Here is a 24,339-nt window from a genome sequence, read left to right as displayed (position 1 = left end):
GGTGTTTAAAAATCTCATAGTCTGAGATTCTGTATTGGAAAAAATCACAAAAACAATTGATAAAAAATACACAAAATTTAATATACATTAAAGGGAATAACAACTAAATCTATGCGAAATTTCTAATTTTTTTTAATAAACCATATTAAGATTACTAACAAAAGTTCTAAAATATATACACTATATAATAGTATTATTTTAAATTATATAATTGATATTTATAATTATATTTAAAAAAAAAAAAAAAAAAATGTTTTATGAATGAAACGGTATGATGACAATTTTTATCCAAGCCAGAATAACATAAATAATATCAAATATTGTGTAATACAAATTAGTTTTAATTACGTAGTCGATTTCCATTGGAAATAAATAAGCAATTTTTCGCGAAGATTAAATTTTAGATTAAAGGGAAAGCTTAAAAGGTAGGTAAGTACTTAATTCTATTATAAGGTACAGAATGATTTGATTGCGAATCTTATAATAAAAATGAATGTTAAGAATAAATTAAGACAAAAATAAGACAATGTTAACATTATTATGAAATAAAAAATGTTTAAAAACAATCAAAAATATATTTTCTAAAGTATTTGTTATTATAAATCAGTTGATACAATAAAATAGTATGTATGTAGAAGCATTACTTTAATGAAGGAAATAAGAAACGCAATTTTAACAAAGTGATGAAATATATATACATATTTTTTTTTTGATTTCTTGAGATTCTTGATGAAGAAGGTTTTTTATGTATTTTATATTGAATGGTAACACATAATATTTCCAGTGTTCCCTCACATGCAAATAATACAATTAATACAAACAAAATAACACACAATAAATCGTTATAAAGTACACTATTTCATAAGCCAGTCATTGAAAATTGTGACAGATTTATTTAAAAACATAAATTGCTTATTTTATGAAGGTAATTAAAATAATCCTGACATTTTATGACCCATGAACTCATTTAGTGCCAACACCGCGACTGGCGTATTTGGAATACTTGGCCTATGATATAATTAACGTGTTATTTAAATGTGGTAATTAAAAGGTCAGCAGTGATTGTGTTAAGTGGCACAACTGCACTCCACTCAAAGGAAAAACAATAACTCACATGTTTCAGGGCTGTAGGTATTTAATTGTTGATTGGATTTTCACATAGTTTTACTAGAGAACCAATGCCAAACAAATCTATGATCGTAATCGAAATTAATGAAAATCTAAATTTTTTTAGTATTTCCCCCCCCCCCCCTCCCCACATATTTTGTAATTTGAATTTTTTTTCGATTTTCGGTTCCTTGGAACTTGGTATTAACGAGGTTTTACTGTAATAGTTTAGTTTTTAAATGTCTGTCTATTTTACACCACAAGACTTTTACATACGCACATTCAACATAAAATTTAAGGGAACATTGGTTGCCACTCGATCGACTTTGAAAAAATAAACTCTTTTTATAATATGGGAAAGAAGTGGTGATTGATTTTATTACATTATGATAGTAAAATTATCATAGTGCACATTATTATATGGGTACAGCTTTGTACTGTCAGAGATAGTTATTTAAAATTGCTTCGCTAACAAAAGACACTTAGAATAATGGTAACATTGAAAATATATTAATTTATTCCTTATTTGAATGGAATTAGGATGAAATTTAAAAAGAAATTCATTATCAGTGGGCATTTTATTAGAATAACTTGATAGTGTTATAATTTTATGTTCCCAAGTAAAATGTATTCTACACAATGAAGATATTGTCAATTAGGTATCTACATATATACTTAAATAAGTAATTTAAAAATATGTACCACTTTCTATGATATACAATATGATTTAGTTTTCCGTTAAAATATGTAAATTAGGTTTTATAAAGAAATAGGATTTAGGAGCAATAAAAATGTAGGTACATAATTTGAGATTTAGATTAAAAAGAGAATGATTATTGAATAATCAACACTTTATTAATATAATACAAGCAAAGGTGAAATATTGATTCTCTTCAAACATTTAAAATACAGCTTAAGCCGATAAGTATTTAAAGTTAAATTAACCGTTAAAAATAAATCTGAAATGTTTAACCATATAAAAAATAAATTTAATTCAATAACCTAATTGATTCTCTTCAAACATTTAAAATACAGCTTAAGCCGATTAGTATTTAAAGTTAAATTAACCGTTAAAAATAAATCTGAAATGTTTAACCATATAAAAAATAAATTTAATTCAATAACCTACAATGTCTTACGTTACATAAAAATCTCATTCGGAGATGCTAATTTATTAATAACAATTACTAATTTTAAATGCCTTAACTTAGCGTAACGGTGCTAAGCGCAGGCTCTTCTTCAACAATAAACGATATTAAAAAAAATATATTAAATTCCTCGTCTGAAGATATTTGACACCACAAAGAAACCGAGAAAGAATTATGTAATACCAACGAATCCAAATTAGCAACTGTATATTTTTGCAATGGTCAGTGAATTATGAAATTGTCTATAATTATAATATCTGAGAAGTCAAAACCGGAAAGTTGGCATACTTTGGCTACATCACGCGACATGCTGAGAGTTGTCAACTTTTGTATCTTACAAATCAAAGAAAGATTTGCGAAAAGCGAGGCCTCGGCTCAAGATTCTCAGAATCTCGTTTCGGTTCAGCATTTCAATGCGGAAAGGCGGCCAAAATCATTGCAAACATCTGATAACGGATATTTGAATCAATTCAAACATTTTCTAAGCAATTTGTCAAAAAAAAAACCAATAAAGATATACAATAATTATACCCGGTTACCCAAGGCATAGGCAATTTAATTCAATAAATTCACACAGCAAATTTTCGATATACGTAATTTGTGCTTCGATAATGTGAGCAATTTAATTTTATATTATTTTAAATGATTTTAAAGTTTGAATCTTAAAAAAATTTTAAATCTGCTGTTACTTTTTTCAATATTAATAATACGTAATAAAAAATTAAGTATTATTTTATAGTAATTATAATATGATCAAGAAAATATCAGAAGAAAGTTGCTTTTTTTTTTAAATATTCGAAACAAAAATCATTCTAATATATCAATCAATATAATAACAGATAATATATTATTTACGTCAAACACTGCAGAGTTAGAAACTAAACAGACAATATTACAAAAGTATATTTAATATGAAGCTAGGTGTCGATGTCGAATTAAACTTTCTTGGTGACCTCTTCATTGGGTCCGTCCTCGCTGCTGTCCTCGGAGCAATCTTCATCGTGCGTATGCGTCAGAGTCTTCGGCGTCTCCGGTCTGACGTGAGGAATTGTCGGCGCAGCTTGGGTACCAGGGTGTGGAAGATGAGAGGACATCACAGCCTGCTATGAGATAAAATAATTCAATAATTCTGCCAACCACGGCTTATTCAAGACTTTTTAAAATGGTTACTTTCTCATCGTTCATTATGAATGGAATGAGGCATAATTATGACATTTATTTCATAATGATTAATATAGACCGATAGATTTTTTAAAGTTTTGTACAGAGATATTGTACCTAAATTCATATTTTTACCAAAAATTGAGCTATTTGTTACACGATACATACGCGCATTTGCATCATAGCTGTACGAATATTGTATTTGAGAATATAATGTCCATTTTGGGTTTGATTTCTCTTACAAAACTGGACATACAATATCTATGCACCTCGCGAGTGGAGAACTACAAGGTTCTAAGTGTTTGTCCTTGGAGAAACAAAAGTAAAATGAGCCAACTTAGAATACTACTTCATTGTTGGGTTTGTTTTTTCAAGGACGAACACTTAGAACCTTGTAGTATTAGGCTCGCGACCTGCCTATATCTTATTTAATCTGAATCATTGGCAGAATAACAATAAAAAAATCTGTGACATTTTCAGTTCTATTATCGTTGATATAATACAGCAGAATCCCGATTTTACGTACCCGGAATTCACGGTTTCCCATTACTTGTATGTCGAAATGAATATTAAGGTAACAGATGCATATAACCATTTCTTTTTATAGAAATATCTGAGGTATCCAAGGCAAGTTTACACAACGCGATTAATTATTTTAACCATTGTGGTCACAACGTATTATGTCATTCCCCATTTTACCTTTAATGTTACAGTCAATTTTTACTGTAATTTTTAGTTCTTATTGTTAACATATATTTCGTTTGTTATTGTTTTTGTGCATTTTCGTGCATAGTGCATTGATATATAGATACAATATATAAGACGAAACCTTCAAATCAATTTACAATATTGCGAGTTTTATATAAACACAAAAATATGCACGAAGACTATTTGTACGATTTTTTAATACGCCCCTTGTATTAAATGCAAAATCGGGGTTTCACTGAATTCAAATCAAAATAGAAGGAATTATTACAGTATCGAAAGAAAATATTATATTTTATTAAATAATCACACAACATAATAAATTTTATTAAAGACACAAATGACACTTCAATGTTATGTAGATAGGTACTAATCTAAACAGTCAGGGGTTTAGGATCACAGGGGCCTATCTACAACAACACAGTTTTGAGATAAACGCAAATAAAGATTTAGCTTCTATGAAATTCATTAAATAAAGCACACTTTACTCAACTATATCTTATAAACGGATATATGTACCACATACAGTAGCGAAGGGTGGAGGTAGGCTGTTAAGATGCGCCATAAATAGTGCACTTTAAACATTGTTAGTCTTACGTATTTGTTTTTATTGAACTAATACTACAATTTACAGATGGTGTTGGTTAGTTTTTAAAAATCAATTAAACCCTGCCCAAGCCAAACCATTATAGTTATGGCATACTTTGGGCAATATGACAAAATTGTGCACACTTTTTCATTTAAAATTCGTTGTTTTCGTTGGATTAAGAATACAATATATTACACATATTGCTTGCTAATTATTTTTCATTCAATACGCCCTGCCTAAACCAAACTATAATAGATAAAATATTAAAATATAAAATTATTATTCTATCTATAAAGTTATGGTATGATTCAATTAGATAATTTTAGATATTTATATTATTTTTTTGATTGATTGCTTGACTTACGCAGGGTTTAATTGAATTTTAAAAACTAATCAATAACATCTGTAAATTATATTCGTGGTTCAACAAAAACAAATAAGTGTGATTGAAAAAGTGTACACTATTTTCGTCAGATCGCCCTTAGCATGCCTAAACTATTATGGTTTGGTTTAGGCAGGGCTTAATTGAATTAAAAAAAAACAACTAGCACCATCTGTAAACTGTATTATTAGTTCAATTAACAATTCAATTTCTAAACAGCCCACCTTCACCTCTCGCCACTGACGTATATGGTATATTATTTGCTACAAATTCATCAACATTTATAAAAATTATATAATTATATTAGCTGATTATGTATCTACAAGATAAAATAGTTTATGTACGTAAGTTCTACAAAATTAATCAAAACATTATTTCTATATATCGCACCCTCGCAACTAAACCGCCACAAGTCCAAATTTACGTGTTTTGAGTTAATTACTACGTTTCATTGTCTATCGTTCATAGTATATGTACTGAAAATTTCATATCTCTAAGTCATCAAATTCAAGTCAAAACTTCATTCAACATCTAAACATATTTCGAAAACACAGTATAAAATGCGAAAGGTAAAAACTTCAAACCTGATTTTCTCCGTTTGACGTTTTTTGGATTGTGGCAGTTTAGTTGCGATGGTGCAATATATCGATAAAATTAGTAAATTGTGATATGATTTTACCTCGTCGCTAGGGAAGCCTAAGTTTTCATAGTTTTCACTGCCCGGCGACATTGCCATTACATTGAAACCTTTGCTCGATTGTCTAGACCTGAAATAACACAACACGGAAACAACAATGAAAATGAATGAAAAAAACAAAAATAAATAAAATAATAACTAGGTATATCTTGCACAATTTATAGACAAAAATAATAATCATGAAAAAATAATAAGTATGCATAATTTGAATACGCCTATGTTGTATTTGGCTTTTTAAATTATTTAGATATGATTAAGTCAAATAATATATATTGTGTAATAGAATTAAGGTACTTTCTATTAAAAGTAATTGACCGATTTAATTCTGTAGGGTCCAGGAAAATGGAGAAAAGGACAAAATATGAAGTTGAATAATATGTATGACAAAGAAAAAGTAATATATTGCACTCTGTTTACTCATCTCCCTTTACCATCTTCCGAATACACAAAAAGATGGTTGCTATAATATATCAGTTCTGAAAACTCTGGATGAAGGTACCACCTAAACGGAAAGTATAACAATACACACTTGAGACAGTGATAAATGTCTGCAGTGCAATATGGCTGTAGTATTTTATGGTAACATCATATTAGGCTTCTATCGCCTTTACATGTATTTACTGGCACTAATAGTGTGTAGATTAAACTATCGCAATAATAACTGTTTACGCATAAGTGCTGACTGTCTCGCCAACCTCATTCATCAAGCGAGACGCGTTGTTGTCATTGTATGGTGCCATTTGACAGGTTCTGAAAATTGGTGAATGTCAAAATCCTCTGTGAGGTGTAGTTCATATTTTTTCCGGCAAGTTCGCCACTATCGTTGATGCAAGTTGCAACTATCGCATGAAAATTCAGAAGCCGCAAATTTTTTTTGATTCATGCATGCAGTCTTGCAACATGTACGATGATAATACGTATTTAAATTTGCATTTTATCATTAAAGTCGCGAAAATACGTACTGCCGCCAGTAAATCCATGCACCTGTAAACGGGCTATTAATTCAAAACTTTTAGTTCAGATCTAATTAGATAAGTACATATGTTCATACAAATATTAATTACGATTAGAGACCCAATAATTTCATAGCATCTACTTAATAACATCGTAATATGTATTACAACCACAAAGCAACTGGAGAGTGCCAGGATGGAGGCAGTTTTTGAAGGAGGCTAAGATCCGCCAAGAGTTGTATTTCCAATAAATGATGATAATTATATTACTCAGTAACAATCATGCACGACTTCGTCGTATACTCTACTAGAAATTCGCACTTCTCTACCCGTGCATCATATTATTGCATATACGTTATTTTCGAGAACTTTCTCCTGAGATATCAAGAATAGAAAAAAAGTCTACCAAAGTGGTACCAATAATGTAGGTAGTCTATAACAGCGCCTGTACACATGCATAGATTTACTGGCAGCAATAGTGTGTATTTTAAACAATCGATACAAAAACTGTTTACAAGTAAAAGTGCTGACTATCTCTCCAATTTCATTTTTTAAGAGTAAGCGAGACGCGATGTTGTCATTTTATGGTACTATTTGACAGATTGTAAAAATCGGTTAACCTCAAAAAGAATCTTTTCGCAGTGTAGTTCGTTTTTTTGCCGGCAGGTTCGAAAATTCAGAAGCTTCCGAACTTTTTTGATTCATGCATGCAATCTTGCATCTGCAGGATAATACATGTTATGGCCGCGATAATATGTACTGCCAGCAGTAAATCCAGGTATTAAAAAAGGTTTGAAATTGGCTTATGGGTAATATTATGTTTAGACAATTATTATTATGTTTAAATTATTTTTACGAGTCGACATAAATAATCGAATCTATGTCACTACTATATAAAATCCAACTTAAAATAATTTGGAATTGTTCTTCCTTTTCTTGACACCACAAAATTAACTGGCGATATTAAATGTTCGCGAGTTAATTAATATGTATGAAAGAATAAACATGAGCGTTTTAGATGCTGTTGTGTTGAACTAAGGTTGGCTACATTTCAAAGGAATATATTATGACTTTAACCATGCATCTAAAGATGGCAAAGTATTTTCATACAAATTATGCTAAGCAGAAAGGTACAGAACAACTGGAATATTGTCAAAGACATACCTATCGATGGAAGGAGCGTCCATTTGGAAGCGTTGCTCGTGAGCGACGGTGGACTCGTGTGGAAGTAGCATGGCCGGCGCTCGGAACATGTAGCAGAACGGGTAATACATGAGATTCAGGAATGACGCCGCGTACAAATCAGCATAACGCACAACCTGAAAATAACAATAATAATATAAACATTGTGTGAGCTGATTATTTATTGACCACCTTCCGCATCTTATCGTGGGCACACGACAGTGTCTCAATAGACACTCGAGGTGAATCAATACAGTAAACAGCAGTGGCGAAGGGTGGAGGTAGGTTGTTAAGATCCAACATAAATAGAGCAGGTTAATAAACTGATCTGTGCCGGGAGGTTTTGTATGGCGGGAAGTGAGAGGCTGCGAATTTTTTTGCAAGAATAAACCTTATTATTTTTTTTTTTAAATATTGAAAGTTTATCATAAACACTTACCAATCATATGCTAATTATTAGACCAGTGTTCTTCCGAATTTTAAATTATTCAAAACAAACGCCTGAGACTGGCATTCTGTCTTCAAAGACAGGCGAATAAGTGCGCGTTTTTTGTATGGCCGGCACAAATATCCACGAAGATGTTAGCTTTGGAACAGAACCGGTTAAAAATCAATTAAACCCCGTCTAAACCAAACCATAATAGTTTTGGTATATTTTGGGCGATCAGATAAATTGTGCATACGTTTTCATTCATACGTATTTGTTTTCGTTGAATTAGAAATACATATTGCACAAATGTATTTGGTTAATTTTTTTACATTCATTAAGCCCTACCTAAACCAAACTATCAATAGATAAAAAATATTTTATAGATAGACGAGTATTTTTTGACTACTATCTATTATGGTTTGGCTTTCGAAGGGTTTAATTGAATTTCAAACACCGTCTGTACATTGTAGTCTTAATTTAATGAAAACAAATATGTATAACTGACAAAGTTTAGTGTGCACTATTTATGGCAGATCTTAACAGCCTACCTTCACCCTTCACCACTGGTGTTTGGACTAAGCATAAGATGGACAGTATCCAACAAAACTTTAACAAAGTAATATCTAATCATTAATTAATTATTCCACACAGTGTCAATGAAGATATTGGTACAAGTAGTATTGTGTGATATAAGAATAAGTTCAAGTGCTCCTGGATTATCGATCGTCCACGGAACTTAAAGATAACTTTAAGATCAGTAACTTCAATCCGTTAATTCACACTAACCCCGTCTCCTTTTTCAGTGTGGTAGCAGATACAGTCCACTAACTTTATTAACTCATTGTATTTATATATAAATTAAATATGGATAGGTATTTTCAAATATATATTATTATCATTCTCTCGAAACGTTTTGTTCTTACATGCACCCAATTTTCTTTATAAATCTAATTTAACCCGGCCGGCGCCGATGTCACACACCTTGTACAAATCAGGCAAATTTCGCAATGCGCATGTGTATAAATCGATGTCACCGCTTCCATATTTATCATACGGGACTGATTTTTTCACGTAAATTTGGCCTGATTTGTCCTTCTCCTGCCACCTATGACATATTTTAAAAGCATTGGTTCTAAATATAAAATAATCACCAAAGTTTCGAACCAATTCGTACGGCCAAGTTTTGCCGGTCGACAGAAATCAGTTTGAATTGAGCGCCGCGACTGCGCAGAATACGACAGACTTTCAACCGAGCGGGCCATTGCGCGGGATTGTATTTATCGCATATAAGTTGAATATTTACCGCAATCGTTGATAAATACTTTTTTTGCTGTCTGGTGTACTTATCACATTAAAACTGGCATGATTAACTATTGAACGTATGATTTTATTTTACCGTGATTTTTAAAATACTTTTTGTACTGTCTACCGTGTCCCATTTTAGTGAATGTGAAAATTAATACTGATATCAATAACTATTGTGTGTGAGTTTAATGGTTTCTGTGATTTGGCGTTCCCTAATACTGTAGTTAAACATTTTAAAAACATTTCATAGTTTTATAGTGCGTAAATATGGAGGAAGAAAATGTGCGTACTAATGAGGAATTGGACTCAGATTATGATATGTCGGAAGAGGAATTGGAACAGCATGAGACTGATCATGACGTCGACGATACGGACTCTGACGAGCCAATTGAATTTTTGCGGTCGTGGAGAACTGGCCCGTATATTCCAATAGTTCACGAATTCAATGATTGTCGATCTGGCGTGACATCGAACGACTTGAACGAATCCTCTCCCGAATGTCTTTTCTTTGAACATTTTTTGAATAAAAATATAATGTCGGAAATAGTGAACCAAACGAATACATTTTTTAACCATTCGTACAGTGCGGGAGACCTCGGACCGAAATCGCGGTCACACAATTGGACAGACACGTCAGTGCCGGAGTTGTATACATTTTTTGCCGTATCAATGCTGATGACTCGAAATAAGCACACGTCGATAGAGGAACATTGGAGTACCGATCCTTACCTGCATGCAGACATTTTTGGGAAAATAATGGCTAGAAATCGATACCAACTTATTTTACAAATGCTTCATTTTTCTGATCCTAGTGTGACCGCCTCAAATGATAGACTAGCTAAAATTAGATTACTGTTAGAACACACAAGAACAATTTTTAGGGAAACGATGATACCGTATCAGAATCTTTGCATAGATGAGAGCATAATCGTGTTTAAGGGTAGGTTAATTTTTAAACAATTCATTCCTTCCAAAAGACATCGATTTGGAATAAAAATGTTTGTGATGTGTGACGTAATGACAGGGTATATTATTGACTTTATAATTTATTGTGGGGAAGGGACTGACATACAAGACAATGAAAATCTCGGTATTTCCGGTGCGGTAGTGACAACGCTAATGAAAGACTATATCGGGAAAGGTCACACCTTATGGTGTGATAACTGGTATTCGAGTCCGGCGCTCTTTAAATACCTTCACTCTCACAAAACGAATGCTTGCGGTACAGTGAGAAAAAATCGTAAAGATATGCCAGAGTTCAGCAAACTGAAAAAGGGAGATACCGAGGCTAAGTACAATAGTCCACTTTTGGCTCTGAAATGGCACGATAGGAGGGATGTTCACATGCTATCCACCCTCCACGATGCATCATTTGGACCAACGGGAAAAGTGAACTATAGAACTGGCGAAAACATTGAAAAACCAAAATGTGTTATAGATTATAACAAAAATATGGGTACGGTAGATAAGTCCGACATGATGCTTAGCAACTTGTCGTGTATGAGAAAGTCGATCAAGTGGTATAAAAAGGTCGCATTCCACATGATCGACTTATATTTATTAAATGCTTTTTATTTATATAAATTTATTAAATGTGACAAAAAAACATTGGGCGATTTTCAACTCTGCGTAATAAAACAACTAGTGGACAAATATTGTGTGAGAATTTCAAATGCACCCCTGCCCAAGCCGACAGCGTCAACTAGCGATAATCCCGTACGATTATTGCCCAAAAGTGCAACGGGACATTTGCCAGAATACATTTTACCGACACAAAATACCGATAAGCCTAGAAGATGTTTCGTATGCGGGAATTCTAAAAAAAATCCAAAAAAAACAAAACTCTCTCGCTATATGTGCCCAACGTGTGATGTTGCGTTATGTCTGTCACCTTGCTTTAAAATATATCACACATCAAAAGAATTTTAAAATAGGTTTATTATTGTATTTGTTTTTTTTTTAATATGTGAGTTCGTGTTAATTTATCAATAATATTCAATAAGTTAAGTGTTTGTGTAGTTTAAATATATTAAAAGGGTCCCCTTTATATTTGTTTACGACTCAACCCGAAGACATTAATATGTGATTTATCGATATGCACTTGAAAATTAGTAACACCAATTCGTGGGAACGTAATGCACAAGTGTCGAAATAGTACACACCGCGCAGAGCTCTAACTATTGGATACAAAATGGCGTCTTGCGGTGAGTTCTTTCAAATTTGGATAGCATTCGTTTGTTCGAGTGTTTCTGATATTATAACTGATTTATTACGGTTTTTTAGTGTGTCGAAATTATCTTAATGGCTTTGGGTTCTCGACTGGAGCTGTGACATATTTTTTATTGCTTTTTTTAGTATAGAACAAAGACGATAATGAAATTCATGCGTAGTTATGGTGCGTCATACGATTTTTGAGGCAGGTGCCGGGTTAATACGCAATCTAAAAACTTTAGATGTTTTTTACCTGTGAAGAGAAGAATGTCTGCCTAGAGCCGGACCTGAAGAGGGATCCCATCATTCCATAGGCAAGGTCCATCTTGTGGGTCACGTCCCGGATAGAAGTGCGCAGCTTCGATATGTCTGGCTTCTCTTTTGTGCTAGAATCTAAGTTTCTGAAAGAGAAATCAAATTCATAAAATAAAATTATAGTTGCAGACAAGTGAAGATGCTACACGATATTGGAAATTCAACTATTAATAATATTTGATTTTAAGCCATTGGACCATTTATCGCCTTCAAATATCAGATCTTTTATGGATTGTTAACGTAGCAGTAACATGGTAAAATGACTTTCATGTCTACAATAAGATCAAAGATGTCAAAAAAAACTAAAATGGACTCTTTATAAAATGAAAGTGATATTAAAAAATGGGTTTTTAAGGCTAATGATTTAATTTCACATTGCAGATAATTTTTTAGCAAATTTCCGTCAGGGCAAATGAACATGGCTATACTGAGATAACACCTCATAATGATCCATTATTTCGATGAACAATCATGTAAAATCATAAGTAACACTAAGTAACCAAAACAAGACATCAACAGCAGGCTGCCGTTTTCAAACGATACATTTAAGATTGGTACAACAGATACTATAAAATTTTCAACAGTTACCAATTCAACCATGTTAAAAAGTTCTCAAGTATTGTGGTACAAGTTCATATTACTCTCTCTTTTATATTAGTTCAATATTTTTTTATGTAGTTCAAGTCTAGTAGCAAAATAAATAATCGTTTTTACATTTTCTGTTGAATTATTATGCTCAATATGCTCAAACTTGTACTTGATATGAAGTAAAAAAAAAACAAACAAATATAGAATACTGAAATGTCATTTTGATTTCCATAGTAACGCACGTATATATTAATAATTTAGTTGCTAGGACGACCCAGTTAGCAACCAATAATAGTGGATTGGATTACAGATTTCTTCCGAAATAACTTTTCATACAAAACAGAATTGACTGAAAATGAATTCAAGTCTACTTAAAGATGGCTAAAAGTATTAAAAGAATGCATTGGCATAGTGTTCTGATATATTCTAAAAGTTTCAAATGTCTAGCTAGTCGGGAAGTTAGTTAAAAATCAATTGCAAGATTTGTATTGGATAAAAAACCACCGGACAAATAAGAATACAAGCTAATAAAAACATTGTAAAAATGTCACATCATGACATAATGCATTTGTTAAACGCATCATACTTACTTATACATCTCTCCAAGCATAATATCCAAGGTTTGAAGTTCAGCAAAGAGTTGACACTTATCAGTCCACACGTGCAATTCTTGAACAAGTTCTGGAACTATGAGGAACGTTCTCCAGCCGCGGATCTTCTTTGATTTGAGAATATCTCCGAAAATGTGATCTCCTATGTAAAGTACGTCTTTGCCCTTCGCCCCTATCAGTTCAGTGAATACGTCGCAAGAACCTGGGAAATTAATAGGTGATTAAACGCAAGAGAATGACAGAGACCTAGACACATTTAAAACGTGGTGCTGAAAGCGTTGAGGGTCTCATGGGACGCCAAATGTTCCCACTCATATACGCTCTGCAAACTGCCGGATGCCAAATGTTGAGTTGGCAAGAAGTATGGACCTCACAATGTGAAAGATATATGACAACTTTAATAGACTATTATTAGATTTTTGCTTGGCCTTTTATAGATGGATAAAATTATAAACTTCTTGCAGATGATGTCACAAACATAATATCCTGGATTTATATAATTTGAAACACTCCAAGCGGTTAATGATGTCATGGGTCCCGGATTCGAATCCTGGTTCTGGCAAATACACATGTTGTTTTATTAAATACTAGCTGACCCGGCGAACTTCATACCGCCTCACAATCAATAATCTTGTGTTAACTTATTAGCTGAATTAAAATACTCAAAATGAATTAAGTTCAATAAATGTGCAAAAATCAAATCAAAATGAAATAGATTACATAGTTTTGGTTGGTTCAGATTTCGAAGCATGATAACTACCACGTCAATCTTCAGTTGTAAATTGTGGGGTGGCAAGCCAGGCAGATCCAATAAGTTTAAAAATTCAGTTGGATAGTTGGTTGCTTCGTCTTCGTTTATTACACAGTCGATAGATTTGAAGGAATGCATTGGACCAACGATTTGATTTTGAATTGTGAAGTTTAAGTGATCCACATCTTTGTTCTTTGCCGCAAAAATTGCTCGTTCACTAAACCAATTGTGATTTTTGTGGTTAGCAATGACGTTCGGGAACACTTTGTTGATGAGGTCGTCCTTCGCTGAGACGAAATTTCAAAAAGAAATCAATCCGTTCGATTCGTCGATAGGAGCACGGCAGTTACCGATAGTCAGCAATTGCTTAGAGAAATCTTCGGCAGATGGATCGTTTAGCAATGCAACTCGCATGTTTGTCGTTAGCTGAAGTTTCTTCACATAGCACCACAGAGTTTATGATTTGAGGCAAGCGTTCATTTCATCGGCAGCGGTTGATCTTGGAATGGTTGGTAGTGTTTGGCGGAAATTGCCAGATAGTAGAATCATTGCGCCACCAAAACATCTTGAGTAATTGCGCAGATTTTTCATAGTTCGATTGAGTGCTGCCAATGCGTATTTGTGCGCCATTGTGCATTCATCCCAGGTGATGATTTGTTTCGCAATACTGATTGTCGGTGTTTCAGTCGTTTGAAGGTTTAACGGCAATTTCAACGCTGAATGAGCCGTTCGGCATCCTTCTAACAACGTGGCCGCTATCCCAGAAGAAGCAACTGCTACAGAAATTTCGGATCTCACACGAACAGTGGCCAAAATCAATGACATGAAAAATGTCTTCCCAGTTCCACCAGGCGCATCGAGGATAAATAAGCCACCATTTCCATCATCAATTGCCTGCATTAACGTATCGTACACTTCCTTTTGTTCGGGGTTCAACATTGGTACATTCGATCGAACCGATCGGTTCAATGCATCTCGATCATATTCACGTTCACGTTCCAATTCTCGATTAAAAGCGTCATTCATTCCACGATGTGGCGTTGGCATTCCTAACTTGACTAACAAACTGCCGCACATGAGATAACACATGTCTTCGATCAAAAGCAAAGCCTGGTTATGTATCTCCTCATTCACTTCGAGAGCGGGATTCTCTGAACTGACACGAATTCGATGTAAAATGTCTTCTGACATGTCACCCTTGTACTTGTTCCACAGTTCAGGTGGATTTGATGGGAAGCATGTCGAAATAATGATAGCAAATAATGTGCGTATCTGACTTGGAGATGCAGAAACAATTGCTACAGCGATTTTCATGTCCCAATGAATATCGTTTTCAATCAAATTGAGCTGTTGACATGCAGCACGAAATGTTGGACACACTATACTATTGACAGTTCGAAGTGATTCGAATCATGTCGGCCCACGAACATTAATTACCATCAACAACCGCAAGTAGAAGCATTCTTCATTCTTCAGATGAATTGTGTAAATGCGACCAAGAGCATCATTAGAATGCACATCCGGATAATCAGGAACCGCATCGCCTTGCTTCCGACGTTGAAATTTCTTCGATGAAGCGTTCCCAGTATAATAACGTGGCATCTTAGAGTAGAGCAACGTTCGTGCAAACGGATCGCTTTGACAAATTGAAAAGAAACTGGTCAATATTGTCGCTGGAGGTGTTACAGCACGTTGAGCAACATTCGATGCATTAAAATAAACTCGTTGACCATTCTCCAGATGCACCGCCAAATGTACAGCAGTGGGATGACGTTCATGAATGGGGAATGAGAAAATACGCCAAATTGCTTCATTGCAGCTCACATATCGACAAACTTGATAGTGCGTGACTTCATCGTTGGTATTGGGAGTTTGAACGCCAAAAACCACAATATCGCTGCCTTTGGTGACATATTTGCAGATGTATTTGATGTACTTTACTGAATTGCAATACTCATGTATCAGAGATGGCGGTGTATACGGATTTACTTTCTGATTTTCTTACTTTTCCAATGCGCGAGGAAGCTTCTCGAGGCCGAGACGAACAAAAAAATTTCATCGAAATCAGTCAATCAGTTCTATATCATCAATAGACATCATCAAAAAAGCCGTTCCATACGAAATGTATACGAAAATGAATGTTCTTCATAATTTCTTTTTCCGTGAAATTTTCCGATGTTTTAATAGTTATTCTGCTATTCAGGGCAGAGACAAATCCAACAAATTAAAGATCATAAAAATCGGTCAAGCCGTTTTTGAGTTATAAAATAAATGGTGTAATTAACCTGACTTTATATAGATTAGATCTTCTAGCTCGCAGCATTGTAAATAACACTGGAAAATTATTCACACAGTTCAAAATTACATAATGAAGCAATTATCGATACGCACACATTCACAACTTTGATAACCTCACAAAGTGAACATTTTAGAAGGCAACTTATCGTTTGAAAATCACGATCAAAATTGCTATTTGTCTACAACAAAGTCTTTCGGTATTATCTGAGAACTGAATCAACTGTCAAAAACGCCATGTTGATACTTTCTTTTGTTTGTTTGTTTCTTGTTTATTGTTTCTGTCATGTATCAGAGATGGCGTTGTATACGGATTTAATTTTTTTGTGATTTTCTTTTGTTTTCGTATGCGCGAGCTCCATCGTTTAAATTAATCGATATCAGTCAAAAGCCGTTCGATACAAAATGTATGAGAAAATGAATTTTCTTCATAATTTATTTTTTCAGTGATATATCCGATGTTTTAATAGTTATTCTGCTATTCGGGGCTGAGACAAATCCAACAAATTAAAGATCGTAAAAATTGGTCCAGCCGTTCTCGAGTTATAAATGGTGTATCTAACCCGACTTTCTTTTATATATATAGATGAGTCTGGAGTCAGATAATGGACCTAATTTTGAGCAGATGGCTAACATTCATTTCTCGTAAAAATACAAATCTGTTTATCTGTTTATACAACCTCCATTCTATGGAGATCCATACGGTCAGTCGGACATGCTAAAAAATTATATATATTTTATACTTATTAGGAAAAAACCATGCTGTGTGGGAATCGAACTCAAAAAAATATGTTCAATAAAGAATATTACATTACAATATGATAAAAACGATTAGAAAGATATGCTGTGTATATACCTCCAGAATATACTTGTTCTTTCTGCAGAGGTCCCATATGTGTGCCGACTTTCAGTGCTCCGGTGCGTGTGTCTACTTGTCTAAGGATTGTTCCCTCGCCGAAGAACAGAGGCTTGCAGGCATCAACCACGATTATATCAAAGTAAGACTTCCAGTCTCTGTGAGGGTCTTCGGGCTGCAATCATAATACAACAATGTTTGTAGGACTAAAGGCTAGATGCCGTTAAGTTAACCTAACTTAGTTACACGATACTTGATGACATTGTCACTTGTTGTGATGGAAAGTGTTGCCATATAAAATACCGATTTTGGTAACATTAATTAACATTTTTTAATTGAAAAACAATGGCAGAATTATTAAAATTGTACACTTTAAATCGAATAGTAAAGTTATATATTCACAGTAAATAATTGAGGCATCTAATTACAAAAAGCGACAAGTCCACAATTCAATATTTTCGGGAAACAACGTTTTTATGTTTATAGCTTCAATTATTTGTTTTAACGTGAGATTTTTTTTTCCGTTGTATTCTATGTCGAAATTAGAACCAAATGGCAATTTGTTTCAGCCGATAAACTCTTAAATGTAATAAATATAGGCAAAATAAAATTGGACTTAACGCTACTTGTACTTCACTTTGTAATTTATCCCGCATACGGCACATTTTTCCGTGGCACTGTCATAAGTTTACCAGATGCTACAGCATGGGAGACGCCCTTTTCAATATCGAACGTTCCCTTATTGGTTGACATAAACACGCGCAAAATCAACCAAGCTTTAAATAATATGAAAAATGGACTTGGCGCTTTTTGTAATAAATCGAGACTAAAAATATTTTTTTTCGTAGTGTTATGTCGCGCTTTGGAATTTATAGATCAATACATATTGTGTAAAATTATACAAATAACACGTGTGTATTTTTTTCTCGATTTTGACCATATGTGGACTTATCGCTTTTTGGAATTAGACGCCTCAATTGGTTGCATTATCAGTAGTTTAATTGAATAAATTTTAATGGACACACCGTGACACAGTGACTCTTTCATTCTCACTATAATATTTCAATGTGAACACTATGTCAAACATGTTCATGCTGGCTGTCAGTCAGTATTCACGTTTGTCAAGTTTAGTATTATCCATACACAACTGACATTTAGAAATACATATAATGTGTTTGCATCGATAATCGATAATAATATTGCTTTGATGTAAATGCATAAACTAAATTTTCTTTCACACAAGAGTATTCTCACTAGGGATTGCACTACCGGTATCTCAGTATTTTTCAATACCTAAATACCGGTTTTAAAAACCGGACAAAACCAATATATTCAGTATTGAAAGTGGAAATAAAATGTATTAATATGGTATTTTTTGTCAGGTTACGCGATGTCTGGTTTACTTCCGTTGCCCTTCAACGCCCTTGGAGACCAGTAATAGCACGTGCTATAAAATATTAATATTTTAAAGACCTTTTTATATATAATATAAATATATTTATTAGTAGATACTTCTGTTTTTTCCAAATACCGAAATACCGGTATTAGTATTTTTATTCGGTATTGCAATCCCTAATTCTCACAAATAGAGCGAATTGTTAGAGATTTTTTATTTTTCTTGTTTTCAGAATATCCTGTGGCAAGCTGTAATATCAAATCAAATGAACTACATGAAATAATAATGACTGATTCCATGTCATATTATTCCGTCACAGAAATTTTAACACAGTGTTTCTGATTCTCGTTTCATAGACAACTTGATGAGAGAATAAGTGAATTACGTCAATTATGATGTATATTTACATTTGGATAGACATAATATTAGATTAATATAAGAACACTACTAAAAATAGGTTTATCACGACCTACTAGCACCCATCGTGGCCGCGCGGCATAAGCGTTGGACTATAAAGCCGTGGGTCCCAGGTTCGAATCCTGGGTCTGGCAAGTACACATATTGTTTTTCAATTTGTGTGTGTCAGGGTATGGACCTAATAGGTTGAGCAAGTGGCTGACATCCATTTCTCGTAATAAAACAAAATCTGTCAATACAAACCTCCACTCTGTGGAGGCCCATATGTTCCTATTAGGATCGGACATTGTCGAAAAAAAAACATAATATTATGTTGATCGTAAAACAGGTCAATAGATAAATCAATAGTTAGGTACTTATGTAAGTCATAACTGATGAAAAATTATAAACAGGATTTTACTGCGTGTTATTACAACCCACCCTTGCACCATGCGGGAAATCAAACAGGTAAGTCATGATTCTGTTGGTGAATTTGTAGTCGCTGTTGGTTAGCAGGAAGACTTTCGCTCCGCTCTCCCTGATTCTGGTAAGGAACATAGGCAGCCTCTCGTCCTTCTTCACAAACTCCTCCAGGTTCTGGATGGTCCTGGTCTTGAGGTCTCCCTGGATGTGTACATAGTCAACGGCGTTTCGGACGTCCTGGAAGATTGACTTGAAAGACATGGCTAATTCGCCGCCTCTGACACCGGTTTTTTGTCTGTGAATTGTGAAGAAACACATTGGAAGGTATGACAATAATTACTATCTTCTGAGATACATACTTATTCAGTTATAAAAATGATTTTTTAAATTGTAAATTTAATTCGCAATGAATAAGATTTATTTATATATTTATAAACGGTGCATGCACCCACATAACGTAATACATATTAGAAAAAAATTACATTTGAAATTTTTAAGGATAGTTTTTTGAAACAACTTACTGAAATTATTTATTATCTAAATGGATAAATGGATGCATCATATTTTAGTAGGATTATTGATGAAAAAAATGGTGCATACACTTGTCCATATAAATAATAAATAACTGAAGTAGGCTGTTTCAAAAGACTCTTCTGCAAAATATTTCAATTGTAAGTTAGAATAGTTCTGCATTCGGCTGACGAATTGTATTGAATGGGATTTGAAATCACATTCATCACAGATTTTTAACGATACACGTTGAATGTAGACTTAAGCTTTACTAAAACCGCTGTAATACTGATAATTTGTGGCTTAGTATTTAATAATTATTCAAACAGATGTCACTGTGTGTTTAATTATTTAGATTATGCAAATCAATCGACAGTGGCTAGTAATTTCAGTGTAAAGTCGGAAGAGATAACTCGCGAAATTTGTTTGTGCGGCCTATTCACGGCCTTGTAGAGCAAGAAAACTTGCTGAAGGCATTGAACTGGTTAAATCTTCTGTATTATTCATTGAATAAAAAATAATATAATTTGAGAATGTAATCGCAACATATTAGGGAAATGTATTTTACGAACCTGGTGTACTGCGGTGAGTTTGTGAAGAAATCTATGAGACATGCCAAGAGATAAGTTTCCGGTAAATTGAAGAGTGTATTCAAGACATAGACCCTGGATTCATCGAGCTGTAGGAATTTGTTTGGGTAAAGCTCGTAGACCTGTGAACTGAAAAAAATTCAAAATAATTAATTTTCGATGAAACAACATGTCAATGTTTGAGGATCACAAATAAATAGATACGAATATTGCCAGAGTGCTGATTAATCGTATTGTAATAATATTCTAAGTACATCAATCAGCAATTACCCAAGTGGTCAGTGAATCAATGCAGAGGCGGAGTTAGGTAAAGCGATTTAATGAAAAAAAAACCCTAAAAATTACCCCTTTATGACACTACTACAATATGGCTCATTGGTCGTTTCCCTCGAATTTTTATGTTTTTATATATTATGCATAAATGTTCATAAGATACCACCCATAAAAATAAACATTTTTTTAAGGTAAAATATTGGGTCCATGAGATTGATAATTCTATAACTCTATGCTGATTGGTGTTAATAGGTATGTAGAATGTTGAGTATCGCACCGTCTAGATCAGTCTTTCTCAAAGTGAGCAATAACGCCTCCTTGTGGGCGCTGGAGGCTTTCAAGGGGTAATAGAAGGCTCAAAAAAAATTAGGGGGTGTTAAGGCCATGCATTAGTTGAGGCACGGTCTAAAAAGATCGTTGCTAGGCGATGCGCGGACTGCGGGTCGCGGGTGCAAATGACACCTGTCAAACGAAATATTATTTTTCATATAAATCCAACATACGTTCATTTTATGTTCTGTTTATTGTTCTATTAGTAACAATAATAATATATTCATTGACATGTTTTCTTTTTAAAGTAAATGGGTAACGTTTTTAGTCATCTTTACACGATTTTAGAATTAATTTACCCGTCGCCATCACGCAGCAAAGTGACGTGCTTCTGCCTCGAGATTCTCTCAGTGAATGGCAGCGAGTCCAAAATTTCGTCGCGCCTACAGTTGGAAATTATTTGGCGTTTCACTGATGCGTCACCTTAAGGAAATCTAGAGGGGCGACGACAGACAAATCCTATCTGTAAAAATCTTATATTAGAAGAACTTATAGAACTGACAACAAACGAAGAATTAAAAATTAAATTCAAGAATGGCTACCAAGAATTTTGGCTGCAGAAGCGAATCTCTCAACTGTACCCTGGGTTATGGCCGTTTGTTCAACGATTTCTGATAGCATTCCCATCGTCGTATTTGTGTGAACGTGAATTTAGTGCTGTAGCAACGTTGCTAACTAAAAAGAGAAATCGGCTGCAAGTTACTGAACGCAGCGACTTACGGCTGCTTTTAAGTGAATTCGAGCCTGATATTAACAAACTCGTCGAAATGCATAAAATTCATCCTTCACATTAGAAAAGTTTTAAATTCATAGCCTTCTTTTAATGTTAATAAAAATACTTCTAAATATGATCGAGTATGAGTTTTATTTCCTCTCATTGAAACATTCTTTGATCTCAGAAATAGGACATGGGTCACATCCTATCTATCCTATCCATATAATAATGCATGACGTTTAATTTTTTTTTTGCAATAACTGTTTTTAAGATACGCAACAGACGGTCATGTAAAAAGGTAAGTTAAAAAATATGGCAGGCACTAGATTTTTTTAAATCTCAAAGTGGGCGGTGGTCGAAATAAATTTGAGAACCTGTGGTCTAGATTCTAGAAAAAAGGTTACGGAACACTCACTTCAATACACCTCTAAATATTCTGAAATTAAAATCTATTTATCGATGAGGTGGTTTGGTGTTTGCATTTCTTCAGCTGCAGGGAGGGTTGGTAAAAAAGGGGGGTTGGGAGAGGCGGTGGTTGACAGTATTGCATATATATAAAATCAATACGTATGTGAAATTTGATCTGACCCACTCGGGAATTAGATGTGACGCTTTGCCAATCATCTCGATCAATAATTTTATTCCACATCATAAAACGAATTGTGATTATCCGGTGACTTGAAACTAAGTGTAAATTATTGGACTGGATATTTTAATATTTCATCGTTTTTTTACACAACAGGTAAGTAGGTGGGTAGTGAAATACACCACAGAAACACTGAGTCTTGAGAAATTGAACCCTGAACGTCATGTATAAGAAGCCAGTGACTTGCACAATGGACTACAAAAGTCACCAAAATAATATTTACCTAGGTACTTAAAATAAAATTACAACTTTCATTCCTAGATGGAGAATATTATTAACGTCGGCTTGATATTTTGATATTAATATATTATCTTAACAGATTTCTTATTACCAATTCACTCAACCACTAGGTCAAATATCCTGGATCCGATCCACTTGTGCGTTAACCTATGATCCATGTTGAGCAGATGATGTCGTAGCTAGGTAGTTATATGTAATCGTTATGCTAATATGCGTATTCCCTTGTTGATATGAAAGCTGGTATCCAAACGATCAAAGCTGTTTGCTGATTGGTCGAACACGCTGACCTGATATCAAAACAGAGCCATAGGGGAACCAAAGAATTCGGATTCAGCAAAAATTTTGTATGAGTAATCTGAAGGATGAATAAGTCAAAATGCTTCTCGACCTTTTAAAATGTTTTATTATTGTGTACAACGGTACACACTGCATAGTTGACTCATCTGTCCATGTGGCTACGTCGGGGAGGACGGGGAACAGAAGTAAGGTAACTAAAATCTCATATGATGTGTGCGATGTATCGAAATGAACACAGAATGATGCTAAAATATATTATAACTAGTGGGACCCACCACTCGCCGCCCCACTATCCCGTCGCTACTTCACTAATACCCCATTTACACATGCATGGATTTACTGCTGACAGTACGTATTATCGCGGCCGTAACAAAAAAATTAATGTATAAACACGTATTATCGTGCAAATTGCAAGAATGCATGCATGAATCAAAAAAGGTCAGAATCTTCTGAATTTTCACGCGATAATTGGACCGCGCAATATCTGCGCCTGCTCAGTAGAACGATAGTAGCGAACCTGCCGGTAAAAAAACAAACTACACCGCGCACTCATTTTTATGTTAAACGATTTTCACGACCTGTCAAATAGTACCAAACAATGATAACATCGCGCCTCGCTTACTCTTGAAGAATGAGATTGGCGAGACAGTCAGCACTTTTAAGTGTAAACAATTGCGATAGTTTAAAATACACACTATTGGTGCAAGTAAATCTATGCATGTGTACAGACGCTATAATGCCATTATTAAATTCTATTATCTCGACAAGTAAATCAACGATATCTACATATTTTATTAGTGAAGGTTCAAAAACGACATCAATAAAAAAAAAAAATATTTTATTGAAGAACATGGATGGAGGCACCATGTTAGGAGTACCGGCCCGCCCCCAAATTGTATTAGAATGCTTTTTCATTGTCTGAGCACCTCTGTACCGAATTTCATTCTCTGTAGACATATATGTATGGAAAATATGTGAAAAATTTTAGCTTATCTTTTTACTTTATAAAAATACATAGGTACATTGGAAAAACAATGGAAGCTGCGAAGTTACTTAAATTTTACCTAATTACATGAATTCGTTATCAAATATTTTTTAATCAGAGAGAAAAAAACTTGGGGTGAATGAATCCAAAGTGAATTATTACGAAGAATGACGAGATTATTTGATAGTTTTTTTTTTGCTTTACGACTATTTGGCACAGTTCCAAATATACGTATGTAAGCATAAGTGTGTT

The 24,339-nt window shown here is 33.9% G+C and overlaps 1 protein-coding gene across 19 annotated transcripts in view; it reads right to left on the bottom strand.

The window, feature by feature from the left end:
* Window positions 1–3,041: 3,041 nt before the first annotated feature.
* Window positions 3,042–24,339, bottom strand: part of Nt5b (5' nucleotidase B) — a 167,932-nt gene continuing 146,634 nt past the window's right edge. For 12 of the 19 annotated variants that reach the window (XM_085942188.1, XM_085942176.1, XM_085942175.1 and 9 more), the window contains exons 6-13: window positions 20,584–20,730; window positions 19,520–19,796; window positions 17,287–17,461; window positions 13,364–13,586; window positions 12,124–12,271; window positions 7,907–8,061; window positions 5,772–5,859; window positions 3,042–3,358 (exon numbers count right to left, since the gene is read on the bottom strand). In XM_085942188.1, the coding sequence (XP_085798314.1) occupies window positions 3,191–3,358; window positions 5,772–5,859; window positions 7,907–8,061; window positions 12,124–12,271; window positions 13,364–13,586; window positions 17,287–17,461; window positions 19,520–19,796; window positions 20,584–20,730 (1,381 nt within the window). In that variant the 3' untranslated portion in view covers window positions 3,042–3,190. The remainder of the gene's footprint in view (window positions 3,359–5,771; window positions 5,860–7,906; window positions 8,062–12,123; window positions 12,272–13,363; window positions 13,587–17,286; window positions 17,462–19,519; window positions 19,797–20,583; window positions 20,731–24,339) is intronic. The other 7 variants (XM_085942173.1, XM_085942174.1, XM_085942184.1 and 4 more) reach the window with 1 other exon arrangement.

Source organism: Rhyacophila brunnea, unplaced genomic scaffold (genome assembly GCF_057557595.1).
Source record: "Rhyacophila brunnea isolate RB1 unplaced genomic scaffold, BYU_Rbru_1.0 scaffold_14, whole genome shotgun sequence".
In the NCBI taxonomy this organism is placed as follows: Eukaryota; Metazoa; Arthropoda; class Insecta; order Trichoptera; family Rhyacophilidae; genus Rhyacophila; species Rhyacophila brunnea.
The sequence above is the reverse complement of the archived record's forward strand: the minus strand, read 5'-3'. Positions and strand labels throughout refer to the sequence as shown.